Raw genomic sequence first — 20576 nt, 5'->3', positions numbered from 1 at the left:
AGCCGATCTGATATGACGCGATGTTTGGCGCGATGTTTGTCACATGGGCGGCGCCATCTTGGACTCCCGTGGTAATTCCGTTGTTCCAGTGACTTGACAAAAACACATTAAAATCCTCCAAATTTACTTGAAATCCGCAAATCAGTGACTGAAAGTGATTGATAATGGAAGCTTATTTATTATATCTGATTATATTGACAAAAATCGGTCCAGAAATCTGAAGAAACTACAAATTTTAGAGAGCTAAATGCAAGCGCGTCCACCACCGTCAGTGAACACCTTAACCTTACACGGTTATGCACAGCCTTAGTACACACTCGATGACAATGATTGATGATTATTTCACGCCTGACGAGAAGGCAAAACATTTTTATCAAGTATTGTTTCATTCACAGATAACATGGCGAAGAAGCAAGGAATTGATTGTTGGACGTCTTTCTCAAGTTCAGATGGAAACGGAGAGGGAGATCTTCAGTCATCACATGAACATGATGATGAAGGTAAGGAGTGTTTCAATGTGTTGTACTGTATTTGGTAATGTTTCTGATGACTTATGACAATATAAGTTCAGTATATGCTCCCTCTCATCTACATGTATCTCAAAGTAATTGCTCTGTGAGTGCGATTTGTTTTTTTTTTGTGTTGCTGTGAGACTGAAATTTGTTTTCACTCGCTAAGTATAACGTTACACATCAGAATTACAAAGGTGTGAAGAGTATCGACCTAATTGACATCTGAATTTTTTTTTAAACGTTTAAAGTAGATATTCATTGATTTAAAAAACTAACTTTATTTTCATTATTGAAAAGTTGAAACTTTGATTCGACAAGGTTATCAAATTCAATGCTTGGAAACATTCGAAGTAATGATTATTATAAATTACAGAATGCTTAAATACAGCCCCGGCATAGCACCTGATGAGCTCTCCGAGCGCTGCTGAGATGTGTGAGATCACAGTATGGACATGACTTGCACAAGCAGACGATGTCCCATGACATCTCACACATTTTCAGTGCCTGTGTTTTCATCTTCTCTGGAGTTCTTTCTCTTACTTCCCTATCGTCAGGCTAAATGTACATTGTATAATCTATTGCCTCACTCTAAACCCCGCGCATGTTTTTATTTCGATGACAAATGCAGCGATACAAAAATAAAGGAATCTGTCGCTTGTAAACAAAATAAGACGCCATTGTATATTCAGCTGCACACACCGGGTTATGTTCGGGGTTTCAAGAGGGAACAAATGCCGTCCTTAATATCATTCCGGGGGGTTTTCAATTTGAAAGTCTGGTTTCTTTGATTGTTAATTAACCCCTATCCTGTGTATTTACGAGCAAAAGATTTTAGTTATCAGAATTGGGTCATATCACCTTTTGAATGGTTTGACATGCCATTACATTTATATACACTAAACTCATTATAATTTGAGAAATAATAGCTTTGCAATTATGTTCATTCTCTATGGGATGTCGTCTGCTTGGGCAGTGTTGGTCCATATAGTGACGTCATTAAAACATCGTTATTTTTCCGGTGAATCTCTCGTATATCCCAGCTGCTATGGAGGTGTTTGTATTTGTATTTTTACAAATCACCCGATATGTAGTTGACCTAAAACTTGTACGATGGCCATCTGTTAGCTTACCAGTTTCTATTGATACATTAGTTGACATATTTGTGATCTTCTTTGAATTTCACCTTTAAAAGTAACTGGACCTTATAAATGGTACCTCTAGTACATGAATTGTGCAAAAACAGGAAGCGATAGTAAAAGATTGCGACTGAGGAGATCCCTCACACCTTTAGATAAAATAGTAAAGAAAGCTCTCTCTCAAAACTCAAAAGAAAAGAAAAATGATAAGGATATTGATAATATACAGATAATTTCATCTCTGCACTGATTTAAAGCCCCACTACACTACTTAAAGCTACAGTGTACTTGCCCCCTCTATATAGCAAACAATGCCTAATCGGTGACCATTGGTCCCTCATGGTCCCCTATTCTTATGTTAATTGAGAGCTGATTTGGTGAGATAACCACCTGTCAGTGACCATGCAGGGAGGTCTAATCCCACCTGGCCAAACTAGTGCAGAGGGGCTTTTAAACAAAATATTAAAGCTATATTCAATACACTGAAAAAAAAATATTGTGATTCACGAGTGTGCAATTGAAAATTTAAAGGGATATTGCTGGCAGTTTCCATGTACAGAAGGTCATAAATCGCTGACACCAGACGTGGTGGAAATACCATTGAAGTCTCACATACAGCAAACCGTAGTCCCATCAAGAAATACCCCCTACATAGTTTCTCAAGGCGCTTCTTTATCATCTCGAGATTGCCAAATAGCCCGCTATTTCTGATTTGGGAAATAATCCCGAAATTACAAATTGCATCCTTATTAGCTCAATATTTGACCTCAAAACTTAAAAATCGACCTTGAGAAATTAGCTCGAGATGTTTTGCTCAGCGTTAGCGCATAGTGCGACTCTTCGGTTTGGTGAAGACGCACCGGACAAATAGCTGGATATTTGCCAAATAGTGGGATATTATGCAAACTATCCCTAGATATCTTGGGAGCATGGTCGTTAATCCTTACGTACCGTAATACCTATTGTTCAGTGGAGGATGAATGAATAGATCATCCCCCCTGAACAATAGGTATCAATTGCAGATTTACGCCCATGCTTGGGATTGACAATCCGGACCAAATATCCTGCTAATTGCTAATTCGGTCTGATGAAGACGCAAATTATCTGGATAGTTTGCGATCGGGATATTTTAAATAGCTGGATATTTGTCAATCTCGAGATAGTGAAGACTGGCCTTCAGCGAGTCTTTTAGTGTGGAAAATGTAAGATAATGGCTTTACCACATGAGGATGTGTGTAATAACCAGAGGCCGGTTGGTCATAAAACTGAAGGCTAATCCTGGTGGTTGACAACACTTATTATTGGGTAAACACCCAATCGGTGTCGAATTCCCCAGTGAGAGCCTACCACTATATATGCATCTTTAACTTACCGTAATTACCGTAACGTTGTATAAACCGCCCTCATGTATAAACCGCACCCCTCTTTTTCGCCCTAAAAAAGAAAAAATGACAGGTCTGTGTGAAAAAAACCCACGCGGGAAGGCCTTTCATTAACTGCGAGATGCAGCTGAATGTGTAAGATCATTGCTGTAAATTAAAAAAACCATAGGGGACCTAATGTAGGATAGAACCTTGTGGTATGCCGTGTAATAGAAGAAAAATTGGAGGAATTATTATTATAAACTACATATTGATATCAGAAAGATTACTTTCAAACCAAGATGACAGACAAATTTGAGTGTTGTTCTAGTTTCCGAGTGGTGAGTCAACACACCGATTACTGAGCTGGGAGACATTGCCAGGCATAGCGCCAGGTGGAGGGGAATAAATCGAAACTTTAACAAAAAAAAAAACAAAAAAAGAATTGTTGGTGTACCGTTTATAAACTGCACCCCCGACTTTGAATTTTTTTCGGCGGCAAAAAAGTGCGGTTTAAACACCGTTAATGACGGTATACAACCTTCATTCTCTCACCTTACACATCAAAGCATGAAGAAGAAAAAAATAAGTGAGATTTATTCAAAACAATTCAGTCCACTAGCTCAGAATCAAGAACGTTTATTAGCTGCAATACAACCTCTATTAACAGAACTCTGCATAATACATGAATATTCAAAAACACAATTTGCATATTCTTAAATAACACACACTATGAACATGACTGACAAAGAAAGCAGAAAAAATATACAGTTTCTCAGGTAGACAAAGGAACATCCCTTCACTGCTATTATGTAAAAATGTGTAGAACAGGTGTCACATGCATATTCACTTTTTACATAATAGCAGTGAAGGGATGTTCTTTTGTCTACCTGAGGAACTGTATATTTTGTCCGCTTTCTTTGTTCGACATATTCATAGTGACAAGTATCTACTTCACTCTATATTAAAATAGAAATGATAAGTCTATAGTGATCAAGAGTTTTAATGATTTTTATTTTTACATGTACAGGAAACATCCGCATCAAGGAGGAAGGAGAAGTTGGGAAGGAGACGTGTCTTTCCATTCCAGGTTCAGAAGGATTGAGATATGAGGGTCAGCTTGTAACTCAAGATGGTATGCTATAGGTTCTTGAAGGAAAATCAAACATTGATAGATGAGGGTCAGCTTGTAACTCAAGATGGTATGCTATAGGTTCTTAAAGGAAAATCAAACATTGATAGATGAGGGTCAGCTTGTAACTCAAGATGGTATGCTATAGGTTCGTAAAAGAAAATCAAACATTGATAGATGAGGGTCAGCTTGTAACTCAAGATGGTATGCTATAGGTTCTTGAAGGAAAATCAAACATTGATAGATGAGGGTCAGCTTGTAACTCAAGATGGTATGCTATAGGTTCTTGAAGGAAAATCAAACATTGATAGATGAGGGTCAGCTTGTAACTCAAGATGGTATGCTATAGGTTCTTGAAGGAAAATCAAACATTGATAGATGAGGGTCAGCTTGTAACTCAAGATGGTATGCTATAGGTTCTTGGAGGAAAATCAAACATTGATAGATGAGGGTCAGCTTGTAACTCAAGATGGTATGCTAAAGGTTCTGGAAGGAAAATCAAACATTGATAGATGAGGGTCAGCTTGTAACTCAAGATGGTATGCTATAGGTTCTTGAAGGAATATCAAACATTGATAGATGAGGGTCAGCTTGTAACTCAAGATGGTATGCTATAGGTTCTTGAAGGAAAATCAAACATTGATAGATGAGGGTCAGCTTGTAACTCAAGATGGTATGCTATAGGTTCTTGAAGGAAAATCAAACATTGATAGATGAGGGTCAGCTTGTAACTCAAGATGGTATGCTATAGGTTCTTGAAGGAATATCAAACATTGATAGATGAGGGTCAGCTTGTAACTCAAGATGGTATGCTATAGGTTCTTGAAGGAAAATCAAACATTGATAGATGAGGGTCAGCTTGTAACTCAAGATGGTATGCTAAAGGTTCTGGAAGGAAAATCAAACATTGATAGATGAGGGTCAGCTTGTAACTCAAGATGGTATGCTATAGGTTCTTGAAGGAATATCAAACATTGATAGATGAGGGTCAGCTTGTAACTCAAGATGGTATGCTATAGGTTCTTGAAGGAAAATCAAACATTGATAGATGAGGGTCAGCTTGTAACTCAAGATGGTATGCTATAGGTTCTTGAAGGAAAATCAAACATTGATAGATGAGGGTCAGCTTGTAACTCAAGATGGTATGCTATAGGTTCTTGAAGGAAAATCAAACATTGATAGATGAGGGTCAGCTTGTAACTCAAGATGGTATGCTATAGGTTCTTGAAGGAAAATCAAACATTGATAGATGAGGGTCAGCTTGTAACTCAAGATGGTATGCTATAGGTTCTTGAAGGAAAATCAAACATTGATAGATGAGGGTCAGCTCGTAACTCAAGATGGTATGCTATAGATTCTTGAAGGAAAGTCAAACATTGATAGATGAGGGTCAGCTCGTAACTCATGATAGTATGCTATAGATTCTTGAAGGAAAGTCAAACATTGATAGATGAGGGTCAGCTTGTAACTCATGATGGTATGCTATAGATTCTTGAAGGAAAATTAAACATTGATAGATGAGGGTCAGCTTGTAACTCAAGATGGTATGCTATAGATTCTTGAAGGAAAGTCAAACATTGATAGATGAGGGTCAGCTTGTAACTCATGATGGTATGCTATAGGTTCTTGAAGGAAAATCAAACATTGATAGATGAGGGTCAGCTTGTAACTCAAGATGGTATGCTATAGGTTCTTGAAGGAAAATCAAACATTGATAGATGAGGGTCAGCTTGTAACTCAAGATGGTATGCTATAGGTTCTGGAAGGAAAATCAAACATTGATAGATGAGGGTCAGCTTGTAACTCAAGATGGTATGCTATAGGTTCTTGAAGGAATATCAAACATTGATAGATGAGGGTCAGCTTGTAACTCAAGATGGTATGCTATAGGTTCTTGAAGGAAAATCAAACATTGATAGATGAGGGTCAGCTTGTAACTCAAGATGGTATGCTATAGGTTCTTGAAGGAAAATCAAACATTGATAGATGAGGGTCAGCTTGTAACTCAAGATGGTATGCTATTGGTTCTTGAAGGAAAATCAAACATTGATAGATGAGGGTCAGCTTGTAACTCAAGATGGTATGCTATAGATTCTTGAAGGAAAATCAAACATTGATAGATGAGGGTCAGCTTGTAACTCAAGATGGTATGCTATTGGTTCTTGAAGGAAAATCAAACATTGATAGATGAGGGTCAGCTTGTAACTCAAGATGGTATGCTATTGGTTCTTGAAGGAAAATCAAACATTGATAGATGAGGGTCAGCTTGTAACTCAAGATGGTATGCTATAGATTCTTGAAGGAAAATCAAACATTGATAGATGAGGGTCAGCTTGTAACTCAAGATGGTATGCTATTGGTTCTTGAAGGAAAATCAAACATTGATAGATGAGGGTCAGCTTGTAACTCAAGATGGTATGCTATAGATTCTTGAAGGAAAATCAAACATTGATAGCAAATGGCTCTGAGAGAAAGCTAACAAATTGGAAGAGTGGATTTGCGAAAGTTAAGCCTGTCCATAAGCATGTAATTTGGTAGTCATGACCGTGTACATGTGTATCCGACCGTATGTCTGGACGTGTACACCGTCATTTTATATAAATCACAATCTAATTGGATACATCTATTCTATGCATATTCTTTTCCCTCTGTTTCCTAATTGCTACATTGACATTCAATTCTTGTGAGTTATTTGGCATATCATATTTTATTTGGTTATAAAATGTATTATTCTCATTGATGCCAATAATAGGTAACCGGATCAAATTTTTCTTCTCAGATAATATGAAAATATCTTTACTTTGTTCATAACAGGTCTGGTCTTCACCATCAAACGAGAAGTTGACACAGACATGTTTGCATCCCTCTCAAGTACAGAAGGACAAGACCCATCGACTGAACAAGGTATCATGAAGTTATCAAGAGAATTCTATTGTACAATGACGCTCAGGGTGGTCAACAACAACAACAACAAAAAAAATCAAAAATGTTACCGGTAAATTGGAACATGAAAGGAGAATTTACTGATGCATGTATTGCATGAAGTCCAATATGGCTGGGCTCTAGGGTTTAAAGATGCACTCGGGTGCAATGTGATCCTTATTTTGAAGCATTTCAAACAAATGTTGTACCTCATATTATTGAATGATTTTGGGAATGAACATTAATCTGTTAATGAATTTGTTAAAACCCCTTGTGGACCCAACAAGGAAGTAAATTAGTTAAGAATTAAGATACAGTGTAGGTATTAACTACCAGGGTATCGTTCCACAAAACCGTCAACATTACAAGTTCACTAACATCCTATTGAAATACATGTATGTGTTAAATGCAATACACGCATTTCGATGGGTTGTCTACAAACCTCTACTTATTACAGTTTTGTGAAACGTCCTGTTTTCTGTTTTGAATGAATTAGTAATTAAATGTCGTTCAAGGTCATGTTTTAGATGTATTTAGTAAGAATTTTAGGTTGAAGATGTGGACTCTGGTACCCTCTGGAATATTTCAAAAAGATTGTATGCTAGGTTGATGATGACATTATTTTTTTTTAATTGACCAGGAGCCCTTTTTGTTTTTATGACACAGGATTCAGTGACAATTGCTCTCTGGTCAGTATCATACACCAACCAACCAAACTTCAATCTTGGACCGAACACTATAACTTAAATCTGATCCTTACCCTAAATCTTACCTCACCTGAAATTCAATTGCAACCTTAAAGGGATAGTTGAGTTCTTCTTTAAGACCGCAAATGCCTTCAAAGTGCATGGTTGTTGCTCTTATTCTTATTTGTGACATTCTAGTTCTCTTTTAGGACCTAAAATTGCTATGAAGGTAAATGTGTGAAATTGAGCCAATACGATCGTACCAATTCAGCTCCACTTTCAAAAAAATATGGTGACCGTTAATTAATTAATGAATTAATAATAAAAAAACATGGGCCGGCTGGTTGTAGTGGTGGTGGTTATTTTACCTGACTGCTAAGAAAGCATAAATGCTTGTTAGTAAGCAACCAGAGGACCGACAGCTTAAGGTCCTCTCCTAAAATGCATCATTATAGTATTAGAGGTCGGCTCTTGTCTTGGATCTGTGACTTCTTCAAAGGACGCACCCAACAAGTGGCACTTGAAGAAGTTAAAAGCATCTCAAAAATCGTATCTTCCGGAGTGCCCCAGGGGCAATGTCCTCGAGCCTCTGCTGTTTTTGGTCTTCATCAACGACCTCCCTGACTGCGTTTCATCATCGATTCGCCTCTTCGCCGACGATGCTCTTTTGTACCGATCCATCAAGACCCAGGATGACACTGAAGCTCTACATCAAGATCTTACCAATATCCAGGAATGGGAGCGCAAGTGGCTCATATCCTTCAATACTGAGAAGTGTGAGGTGCTGAAGATCGATCTCCAGCAAGCGTAAACACATCATCGCTGCAACCCCTTACTTGTGACAGCACTTCGCACTGTGGATGAGGCAAAGTACTTAGGCGTCACTGTCCATCGAAATCTAACGTGGAAACCTCATGTCAACAATATTTGCAAGAGGAGCAACAGCACTCTTTGTTTCCTCCGACGTAACCTAAGAAAATGTTCATGAATTAAAGAGCAAGCCTACAAGACATATGTCAGACCGACCCTGGAGTACTCCTCTACAGTATGGGACCCACACACCATTGAACTCACATCTCAAATAGAAATGGTTCAACGGAGAACTGCCCGTTTTGTAACATCTGATTATGGCAAACAGAGCAGCGTCACCACGATGCTTCAGAAGCTCCAATGGCAGACTCTCTCCGAACGAAGAGCCCACAGCAAGGTCATCATGCTGTATAGAATTATGAATGGCCTTATAGCCATTCCTGTGGCTCAACCCTACCTTCATCCATCTTCTGAAAGAATAAGGGGACATCACGTACAGTTCAGACAACAGCACTGTAGTATCTCTGCCTACCAACCCTGCTACTTTCCAAGTGTGGTCCGTCTTTGGAATGTTCTCCCATCTGCAGCGGTGTCGGCCCCGTCTATCAAGGTTTTCAAGTGCCGCCTCTCTTCAGTCACTCTTCGATAAGTGACAGATGCTGTTTTTACTTTGTCCGTCACTGCACTTCCCTTGCACGTGTTCCTGCGACCGCCCTTTTTCTGCACAAAGTACGACAATACTCTATAAGAGGGATACACTCAAATGGAAGAAGAAGAAGAAGAAGAAGAAGAAGAAGAGGGACCTGGTAATGAGGATTAATGCCTTACCAAAGGGCCCTAGCGCATTTGTGCATATTCTAACCAACACAAAAAACAGGGGAAAAAAGCCAACATCGGCATTGGCTGGAATAAAACAAATAAGGCGCTATTTCGTTTTTTCAACGGCTGGTTCAAATTATCGAATATTTGTGTCCCACCAAAAATATAAGAATTTGTTATATTTATGGATATTTCAGCCGTCTCTGCACCGATTTTGATCAACGAAAGATTTAAATTGTATGTTCTTTCAAAATTTGACACTCACGTTTTCATTATCTCACAAAAAAAATCATTTTGTGTAGCACCCTCTGCAACAGAACTCAACTATCCCTTTAACCCTAATCCAGAGCCTGGAGTAATTGATGTGGGAGCATATGTCAGACCACCCCATTTAATCACTCTCAGTAACTTTAAATTTGTTAACTGATTTATTCTTTTGTAAAAAGTTTTTTTTTTTGCCTCCGCGACAAAGTAGCCGGATGCATTATATTTCTGGTTGTCCCGTGATCGCGTTATCTCAAAAATTGATGGATTACCGCCAAACTTGGGTCATGTACATGTATGTATCTTGCAGAGCCAATGAACTGATTAGATTTTGGGGTCATGAGGTCAAGGGTCACAGGGCTTATTATGTATGCAAAAACAGCTTGTGATCGCGTTTTTCATAAGAACCGATTAATGGATTAGCGCCAAGTTTGTGTCATGTATGTATCTTGCAGAGCCAATGAACTGATTAGATTTTGGGGTCATGAGGTCAAAGGTCACGGCTTATTATGTATGCAAAAATAGCTTGTGATCTTGTTCTTCTCAAGAACCGATTGATGGATTACTATCAAACTCGGGACATGTATGCATCTTGCAGAGCCAATGAACTGATTAGATTTTAGAGTCATGAGGTCAAAGTTCAAAGGGTCTTATATGTACATGTATATGAAAAACAGCTTTTAATCACGATATTCTGAGAACCTGTTGGATAACAATCAAACTTGAATTTTTTTAATTGCTTCTGTTTTGGTTTTTAAAATCGCTCTATGGCGGAATCGAACATCTATCTATTTTTTTAAGGTAAGATTTTATTTGCATGTTGGGTGGGGGGGGGGGGGGGGGGGGGGGGGTTGGCTTGAAACAGACAAAAATATAGATGAATATTAAACTAGGCCTACCGGTATATTCAGAAGGAAGGGAACAACAACTCATAAGTAAACAGCATTTACTCTCTGTGTTCCAGTTTAATATCTTGAACATCAAGTTGCACCACAAGAATTTACATGGTCTGAAAAATAGACAAAGTGATGAAGAATAGTTCAAAATCCCTCAAATAAATAGCAATTGAACAGCTATTTAAAAGGAAATGTTGAACATTTCTTCTTGATTTCCTTTTCTTATAGAAATGGTCTCTGCCACCATAAAGCAAGAAGATGAAGAGATATTTGAACCTATTACAACTCTAAGTGAAGGAGGAGGAGAAACTGAGCAATCAATTCCTGAAGGTATTAACATTCTTTAATTTTCAAGGCAAATCAAATCCTTAAAGGAGAACTAACCCCTAAGAAAAAAAGTATTTGTTCTGAGAGATTTGTTGCATTCTTGCCCACCAACCTACCAAGATTCCCCACCAAAGTGTATGAGATTGAGAAAGGCATAAAGCAAGAATAAAAAACAGTTTCTCAGCAAGACATGGGCATCGCCATTTTCTTGATTGCATGACATACTATGCGGAGTCGTTTATCAACTAAATGTATTCAAATTTATGGATGCTTCCTTCCCAGGTGTTTGTGGTGTTGAATCATTTCATTCACCTGCTATTATCCTTTGTACTCCAAATGCCAGAACACAAATTGCATAAATAAATTGATGCTGTTCTGAGGGGGAAGGTTACGCATAAATGAATTAAATTTTTAAACTGCTATATTTTAGTGTTTTTTTAATAAATGAGTTATAATTGTTACCCTATTATATATTTGTAACCAAATGTAATTTTTACCTTCTCGGCTATGATTTTTCCTCATTGAAAAGTAAAGGTTTTGTTATTGAATTAAAACGTCTTTCCAATTAAAGTTTAGTGCATGATACATGTACAACTCTGCCTGGTACTTCACATTTTCAAGAAAATGGCTGCGCCCATGTCGTGCTAAAAGGCATTACATCATGCCAAGAAATCTTCATTAATATATCTCTTGTACACGTTCGTAAGATTAATATTGTACATCAAAAGGCAGGAATTCATCTTGTTTTTCAGAATACCTACCGGTACACTTATTCTGTTGGGTTCTGCTTTGAAGGGGAAGTCCATCCTGATATTTAAGGGGTTTTAATGAAAGTAGAAAATGAGAGAAACAAATTATTGAAAGTTTGAGCAAAATCCTATTAAAAATAGGAAATTTATGAATTTTTGAAGTTGTCATCGATGAAACACAAATTTGCTCCTTTCGAATGTGCTCTCTACAGAAAATGTTTATACTTTAATTTTCTTCAGTTATTGATGACGGTATAAGATTTCTATCATACAGTGCTTGTATAGAAACATATTTTCAATAATTTTATTAAGGGTTAATGTATGATTGATAATTTTCTAAAGGGAAAGTAATAATGTATTATTGAAGTTTCATAGTACAGGGAAAATGGGAAGAAAGCTCAAAAGATACGCCACAGATTTGCCAATTTGTGTTTGATTAATTGCACCTTCAATAATTCATAACTTTTTTATTTTTCATAATAAAAAGTAACTTTTTCTGTTGTGTGATACCTTGTTCATTGTCTTTTTCTGCTATGGTTTCAGGGCACCAGGGTCTTTTAGTGTTATTAAAATCTCTTTGCACCACGTTTGGGCTGATCCAAAAAATGTAGAGGGGGGGGGGGGGAGGGGGGAGGGGGGAGGGGGATTCCTGACTTACATGTATCTAAAGGTTTATAATTATGATTGCAGTCAGAGTTAAATCCAGGATTTTATTTAGAATCTGAGGCAAAGATAACCAATCCCTTCAATTTCGCAGTTCTCTTCCTCCTTATTCACAATATATTCTCCTAGAAAGCCTGTAGAAAGTAATTGTATGTGTGCATAGCAGGTAAAATAGCAAAAATCCACACAAGTTACAAATAAATTACAACAAATAAAGTGTACAGTGTACATGCAACTGAATATATATTATGTAAGCAAAGATTCGGTACATTGGAATTAATCACTGCCTGTTTCTGTTTTTATTTTTTCTTATTTATTGTCCAAGTTTTAACAGGAGTGTGCAGTCATACACTGTGTACATGAAAATACATAATGTTCTTAAGTCAAATTTACTTTGACTGGCACAGAAATCATTGATCATCTAATTAGACGCATTTTTCTCGGTCCCATTAAGGTCAACTTAGGCGAAAGTCAAATTTTACGCACAAACTTACGCACAAATGGGAGATCGTTTAAGTCGACGCATTTCTCTGTATCTGGACGAAATTAACTTGAGTGCGAAGTGACTGTAAACATTGAAAGTTTGAGACCATTACATGATAGTCTGCATTTAGGCAGACTGGATATGCCTGGTGATATCTCTCTACTCTACAGTGATTTGTATGCCTCCGCTACAAAGTAGCCGGAGGCATTATGTTTTCTGGTTGTCCGTACATTCGTCTGTATGTCCCATTCTCGTGATCGCGTTATCTCAAGAACCGATTGATGGATTACTGCCAAACTTGGGTCATGTATGTATCTTGCAAATTAACGAATGAAGTGAGTAGATTTTGGGGTGTCAAAGGTCACAGGGCTTATTATGTATGCAAAAACAGCTTGTGATCACACTATCATTGGTGGATGGAAAGCCATCAAACTCAAGACATGTATAGATCTTGCAGATCGAGCCAATGAACTGATTAGATGTTAGGGTCATAAGGTCAAAAGTCATGGGGCTTATTATGTATTCAAAAATAGCTTGTGATTACATTATCTTGAGAACCAATGAACCGATTAGATTTTAAGGTCAAAGGTCATGGGGCTCATTATGTATGCCTATAAATAGCTTGTGAACGCATTATCATTAGAACCGACAGATGGATTACTATCAAACTCAGGACATGTATTTATCTTGCAGAGCCATGTATATAAAAAAAAAATAGCTTCTAGTCACGATTTTCTGAGAACCTGTTATGGATTACAGTCGAAGTTCCATCTAGTTTTTCATGCATTTTACCTGAAAAAGAGATCATTCTTATGAAGTTCCTCTGCTCATGAAAACAGTGTTAAATTACACTGCAGCAAAAATAATAATTGATAGCTTAATTTGCTGATGCCATCCATTCTGTGTGCCTGGTCTTGGTCTTGTACCTGCCTGTTCTTGGTCTTGAAATCAATCTCTGTGGTCTTAGTCTTTGATTTTAAATGCCTGGCCTTGAATACAACACTGATTACAAACCTTATCATTATTATGTACCTTTAATTAAGTATTAACATCATTTGTTTCCTTTTATACACAATAAAACTGACAAATACGGGAAAATGGTAAATGACCATCACTCCTAAATTAGATATTAATACTATCGTATAACCTTTCGAATAGATGTAAGGTTTTGTGAATGAATCATGAGTATATTTGCTTATAAAACTGAACGTTAAGCTGTTTGACTTGGCCTTTTATATATAAATGATCTCTTCATGATGCTTTTTGGGAAAAGTAAATAGTTGGATGATATTAAAGAATACCGTATATTTTCATCCCCAGATAGAGAGTTGGACAATGGACAGGACAAGATACACTCACATATTACAGCATGCAGTGGAGAGAAGTCCCATCCGTGTTTACATTGCAGTAAGACATTTACTGATGAGAAGAATCTAATATTACATCAGAAAAGACACCAGGTCGAGTATGAGCTTACTCACCACCTTAGAACACATTATGGAGAGAAACCTTTCAAGTGTTCCCAGTATGATGAGGCTGTTTCTCAAAGAAGTACCCTTATTAGCCATTTAAGAACACATAGTGGAGAAAAGCCACATCGATGTCCCTATTGTGATAGAGAATTTTCTCAAAAGACCAAGCTTACTAGCCACCTTAGAACACATACAGGAAAGAAACCCTTTAAGTGTTCCCATTGTGATAAGGATTTTTCTCAACAGAATCATCTCACTCGCCACCTTATAACACATGCAGGAAAAAAACCTTTAAGTGTTCCCAGTTTGATGAGGGTGTTTCTCAAAAAAGTACACTTATTAGCCATTTAAGAACACACAGTGGAGAAAAGACTCAACGATGTTCCCATTGTGATAAAGAATTTTCTCAAAAGACCAAGCTTACTAGCCACCTTAGAACCCATATAGGTGAGAAACCCTTTAAGTGTTCCCAGTGTGATAAGTGTTTTTCTGAGAGAAGTACCCTTAAACGTCATTCAAGAACACACAGTGGAGAAAAACCTCATCAATGCTTTCAGTGTGGTAAATGTTTTTCTGAAAATAGTAGCCTTGAACGTCATTCAAGAATACACAGTGGAGAAAAGCCTCATCAATGCTCTCAGTGTGGTAAACGTTTTCCTGAAAGAAGTAACCATAAACGTCATTCAAGAATACACAGTGGAGAAAAGCCTTAACAATGCTCTCATTGTGATGAGGGTTTTCCTCATAAAACTACTCTTATTAATCATTTAAGGACACATACCGTCGGCGTTAACATGAACCGTCAAATCCGTCCACTGAATTCGAAATCTCACTTACGAGAAAAATGTGTTTGAAAGTTTTGAGATTTTCTAACAGCGCTAGTGCAATGTACGATAATTGCTATATTGATAATTTTTAGTTAGTGTGGAAGCCTGAAACCAGCTTACAATCATCATGTAAAAAATAAATCATAAGTTTGAACAATCGTCAAGTAATGATAAAAAAAAAAAACGATGATGTAAATTCGGACTACGCTTTTCCACAGAAATTGGCAAGCGGAGCGCATTCGACGGTTCATAAAGACAGAAAGTGAATACGCAAAGCATGAAACCGTTGAATGCACATAGATTCGTCAGGTTCATGCAACCGTTCTTGCTTGTTGAATACATGTGCCCAATGTGGGTCATCAAACTTTAAATATTGTACTGTCCGAGCTTACCTATTGAGTAATTTGGTATAGGCCTATTTTCACTTTTCTTTATGAGATTTAATTGATAAATGAATAATACAGGAAAAATTAGGACTTCATAAACATTTCCTAAATATTAATATTCCTTCAAATTTTGTTCCTTTAATGTCCAAGTCCACTCCAAAAATAACTTACTTTCAATAGAAGCAGAAAAATCAGACAAACATAAGAAAGTTATCAATTTTAGAAAAAGTATGTAAAACTATGGAACAATGGAAATCACTACATAAATTGCCAATTTAGTTGTGTGACGTAATGTCCTCACTATTTATCAATTGCTTTACATAGTTTTATACCATTAATTTCCCTTTTTATCCCCTAAAACTTGATTTCCCCAAGCCTTTGCCCAGATTATATGATTTGTATCATATTGCATGCATGATATTTCACAAAAATTTTCATGAACTTTGAAGAATTGATACTTTTTTCTGAATATTGTATATTCATAATTATTGAATTTTATATCAATAGTTTATCAAAATTCACATTTTTCATGATTCATCTGGAAAAAATTACTCTATATTAGTGCATCCACACACAAAAACATATTACTATCAATCTAACTTGGATGCTGGTGTGAAGAAATACGATTCGTAGGAAGAAAATAGGAAATTTATATTATCAATATAACAGAAATAATTAGTGGATAGTGAGGACATGACGTCACAGACTCATGAGTGAGTTGCCAATTTGTCTTGTGATTTTCAAAGTTTTTCACGTCATTAAAGATGAAGTTGAGCTCTGGTCATGCGATTGCATTGTGAAAGAAACGGTGTGCAATCGATCAGAAAAGGTTGATCATCTAGCATATAAGAATTTGTGTGTATTGCAAGGTTCTGGAATCATCAAAATGATAAGAAATTTGGCCAAGTCTTGGTAAAGTTACAAACACTGTACAAAGAAAGATGTATATGGGACTACAAGAATATGTGGCGTAAAAATCCTACCCACATTTTTACGATGTTACATGACATATTTAGAATATAAAGGCATTTGCTTTGAAGAGCCATGCTTTCTAGGGAACATGTCTTATCTGATGTTCTTCCACACTTGCATAATAAGAATGATAACGCTCACAAATTATTTTTCACCTCTTCCCAGAACTCAACCTTCTCTTTAAAAATGTATAACTTATTAGTTGTCCGATTTTGCTCTTTTTTTGATTGGTTTGTCTGATTTTTCTGCTTCTATTGATAGTAAGTTATTTTTGGAGTGGACTTGCCCTTTAACTTCCTTATATATTTTTTTCTGTAACAATTTTTTCTTATTAGCCCCCTCCCCCCCCCCCCCCCCCTCCATCACATCTTTAATCAAATTCATCTTTATATGGAGTTGAATTCTTATCAACAACCACTCATTGAATCATTGCATACTGCTTGGGTTTGTGTGGGATTGTATTTAGAAACAGAGTTGCTCAGGTATGTAGGCGAAATAAGAGAGTAAACTGAATGATGTACTAGTAACAGAAAAGAAAATCCTTTTGTCAACTGGCAACCAATGGAGAGAACTGAGAATGGGTGATATGGAATCATATTTTTTAGTGAATGTTAATAGGTGGGCTGCAGATTTTTGAAGTCGTTGAAGTTTTGTGACATCTTTTTTGGAAGGTTTTTTGGAAGGTCTTCAAAATAGTAATAAATCTTTGAGTGACCGTTTTTACCGTACTCATTTTCCGCAATAGACTGTTGTGTTATAAAAAACCATTGGGAAAACGGGTTTTTGAAATTTCGAATTCCAATCATAAATTTCTTGATAATCAGACAGGCGATCGGCTTGTAAAAGTCATGGGATTCCTGAATTTTATTCGCAGTTCTCTTCCTCCTTATTCACAACATATTCGCATAGAAAGCCTGTAGAAAGTAATTGTATGTGTGCATGGCAGGTGAAATAGCAAAAATCCACACAAGTTACAAATAAATTACAACAAATAAAGTGTACAGTGTACATGCAACTTAATATTGTAAGCAAAGATTTGGAACATTGGAATTAATCACTGCATGTTTCTGTTTTTGTTTTTATTTTTTCTTATGTATTGTCCAAGTTTTAACAGGAGTGTGCAGTGATACACTGTGTTCATGAAAATACATAGTGTTCTTATTTTCTGAATGTCCGCACAACAGGTTGAAGTTGAACCAAGACATTGGATGCAAATTAATATCAACTAGACTTTAATTTGTCACTTTGACGAATTAGGTGATACGTATGCTATTTATTTATCATGAAAGTGTGCCGATGATGATCTTATTATAATGTTCATAAATACGATAATGACGATATTGATGATGATGATGACCATGATTAAAAGTGGTATAGCGCCCCCTTCAGGTATTCGATAGAGAATTGTAGAATCAGGATTTCAGAAAAAGTCACCCCCATATGCTAACACGCAACCTAAGAAAATTCTGACATGTCTCCTTTAATTGAAATTTTCATTATGATGATGTCATCAAAGTGATGAATAATGTACGATGGGAATTATTTTTCGTTCGGCCGTGACGAACGAAAAAAGTTTAAAAATGAGTGTTTTGCGCGATTTTTTATGAAATGCTTATAATGGCCTGAAACGTATGCAAACAAAAATTTAAGACGATTTTAAGCAATTTTAAATTTTACGTGCACGTATGCGTACGCGCAATTTTCGCGCATTTATTGACCTGAAATTGACCGGACAGATATTGACCTTGATCATGATAAATATGAATGAGAAATGGCTTTCTGTTATGAAGATATTGTCATGAGTTGATTTTCACAAAATGGTGCCTAGATGACGTCATGATGACCTTGAGTCACTGAAAAGTCACGCAGTTCTAAGTTAGGGTATATCATCATGGCAAGATTCATGATTATGGCTTTATTCATTCTTGAGATATCCTGCGAACAAATTCATGGCAGAATAATAAATGATAAAGAAGATCTTGACGAAATCAATAGGTGATACATATACTTTGTACGTATCACCTAACTAAACCGCTGGCAAGTTCCCGAGTTATATTAGAATAGGCACAAGATATGCTTAGGTCAAATTTACTTTGACTTACACAGAAATCATTGATCATGTAATTAGACGCATTTTGCTCGGTCCCATTAAGGTCAACTTGGGCGAAAGTCAAATTTTACGCTCAAATGAGAGATCGTTTAAGTCGATGCATTTCACTGTATCTTGTCGAAATTGACTTAAATGCGAAGTTGACTGTCAACATTGAAGGTTTTACACCATTACATGATAGGCAGACTGGATACCTGGTGATATCTCTCTACTCTACAGTGATTTTTATGCCTCCGCTACAAAGTAGCCGGAGGCATTATGTTTTCTGGTTGTCCGTCCGTACGTACGTCTGTACGTCCCGTTCTTCTCAAGAACTGATTGATAGATTACCGCCAAACTTGGGTCATGTATGTATCTTGCAAAGCCAATGAAGTGAGTAGATTATTATTTTTTTTATATATTTTTTTTTAGGGGGGGGGGTCAAAGGTCACAGGGCTCGTTATGTATGCAAAAACAGCTCGTGATCACACTGTCATTGGTGGACTGATAGCCATCAAACTCAAGGCATGTATGTATCTTGCAGAGCCAATGAACTGATTAGATGTTAGGGTCATAAGGTCAAAGGTCGTGGGGCTTATTATGTATTCAAAAATAGCTTTTGATTACATTATCTTGAGAACCAATGAACCGATTAGATTTAGGGTCAAAGGTCATGGGGCTCAATATGTATGCCTATAAATAGCATGTGAACACATTATCATTAGAACCGACAGATGGATTACTATCAAACTCAGGACATGTATTTATCTTGCAGAGCCATGTATATAAAAAATAGCTTGTAATCACAATTTTCTGAGAACCTGTTAATGGATTACAGTCGAAGTTCCATCTAGTTTTTTTTATACATTTTATCCGAAAAAGAGATCATTCTTATGGAGTTCCTCTGCTCATAAAAACAGTGTAAAATTACACTGCAGCAAAAATAATAAATGATAGCTATGCTGATGCCATCCATTCTGTGTGCCTGGTCTTGGTCTTGTACCTGCCTGTTCTTGGTCTTGAAATCGAACTACGTGGTCTCTGTCTTTGTTTTGAAATGCCTGGCCTTGAATACTGTTGCTGCCGCAGGATCAAAATAACTCAACGTTGAAACGGATGTTCATTTTCTGGTGACGAATGTCTTTATTTGACTTAACGATTGTCAAAACAAAGTAACAGTGATGAACAGTGCCGTGAAAACTGTGAACACAAAAAGTATAAAATAGCACAGAATAATAAATACCGTGCGAAAGATACAAATATATGTACACAAGTAAATATACAGATTACTTGTCAATTTAAAGAGTTGATAAACCAGATAGATGTTCTTAACGAGAGTTGTTCATACAAATATGATTTGTCAAAATGAGTATAAAAAGGGTTCATGATAAAACATTTATGATATGAGCTACAAGTCTCTTACGAGAAATTTGATAAACATGCATTAAGAGCATACTAGTTAAGACTATGAATATAAAAGCAAGTTTTATATGCTACTGATTTACAGAGAATTCTTATTCATGAATAATTACTCAAACATGAAATATTCAAATGGCTTTCCATAATTTAGCGTTAGATGTAAACAATCTCACGTGTGTGGAAAACTAGCTCACTGAACGCTACTAATCACAACATGAAAAAACACTTATAATGTATCAAAATTACAAACTGATAGATCATGTAAGTAATATGAAATTGTTCTAAATACATTTCTGCCATAACATACCTCGTTGGCAGGACTTTTCCATCCTTGGGCAGCAAAATATACCTTGAAACTTTGGCGTTTCTTGAAGACCCCACAAAACACGTATTGCTTGGGCCAGGTCGTAATTCAGAAAAGCCAAGGGTCAACGCGTTCACCGAACTTATCGGCACACGGATATCAAATAATTTGTCCAACTGGAATTTTACTTAAAACGACCAACGATTTAGTTTTGACAGAATTTACTAATGTTATTCGCATTTCAATGAACATTACTTTACATTTCAGTACATAATTAATGATAATAACTTATTTCTTATGCTTGAATGCGAGTGCGTACTAAAAATGTGTTTGTAGGCCTTTTATT

The 20576-nt window shown here is 36.6% G+C and overlaps 1 protein-coding gene and 1 long non-coding RNA gene across 2 annotated transcripts; one reads left to right on the top strand and one right to left on the bottom strand.

Moving 5' to 3' along the window:
* The first annotated feature begins 354 nt into the window (after nucleotides 1-354).
* On the top strand, nucleotides 355-14564 carry LOC100892543. The gene is made up of 5 exons (XM_030983949.1): nucleotides 355-500; nucleotides 4040-4144; nucleotides 6956-7045; nucleotides 10767-10868; nucleotides 14086-14564. The coding sequence occupies exons 1-5, from the start codon at nucleotides 401-403 to the stop codon at nucleotides 14196-14198; spliced, it is 510 nt and encodes a 169-aa protein (XP_030839809.1). The 5' UTR covers nucleotides 355-400; the 3' UTR covers nucleotides 14199-14564.
* A 5062-nt stretch (nucleotides 14565-19626) lies between these two features.
* LOC115923429 lies at nucleotides 19627-20522 on the bottom strand. Its single transcript, XR_004063876.1, has 2 exons — nucleotides 20234-20522; nucleotides 19627-19707 (listed from the first exon to the last, which is right to left on the bottom strand). It is a non-coding gene; the product is annotated as an uncharacterized LOC115923429 (long non-coding RNA).
* Nucleotides 20523-20576: the final 54 nt, after the last annotated feature.

The sequence above is a fragment of the Strongylocentrotus purpuratus genome, unplaced genomic scaffold (genome assembly GCF_000002235.5).
Source record: "Strongylocentrotus purpuratus isolate Spur 01 unplaced genomic scaffold, Spur_5.0 spur5_scaffold_14, whole genome shotgun sequence".
NCBI lineage: Eukaryota > Metazoa > Echinodermata > Echinoidea > Camarodonta > Strongylocentrotidae > Strongylocentrotus > Strongylocentrotus purpuratus.
Note: the sequence above shows the minus strand (reverse complement) of the source record. Positions and strands in the feature narration are given on the sequence as shown.

Coding starts and splice junctions, on each gene's coding strand:
- LOC100892543 (XM_030983949.1), top strand. CDS start 401: ATGGCGAAGAAGCAAGGAATTGATTGTTGGACGTCTTTCTCAAGTTCA. Junction 501..4,039: donor ACATGAACATGATGATGAAG/GTAAGGAGTGTT, acceptor TTACATGTACAG/GAAACATCCGCATCAAGGAG. Junction 7,046..10,766: donor AGACCCATCGACTGAACAAG/GTATCATGAAGT, acceptor CTTTTCTTATAG/AAATGGTCTCTGCCACCATA.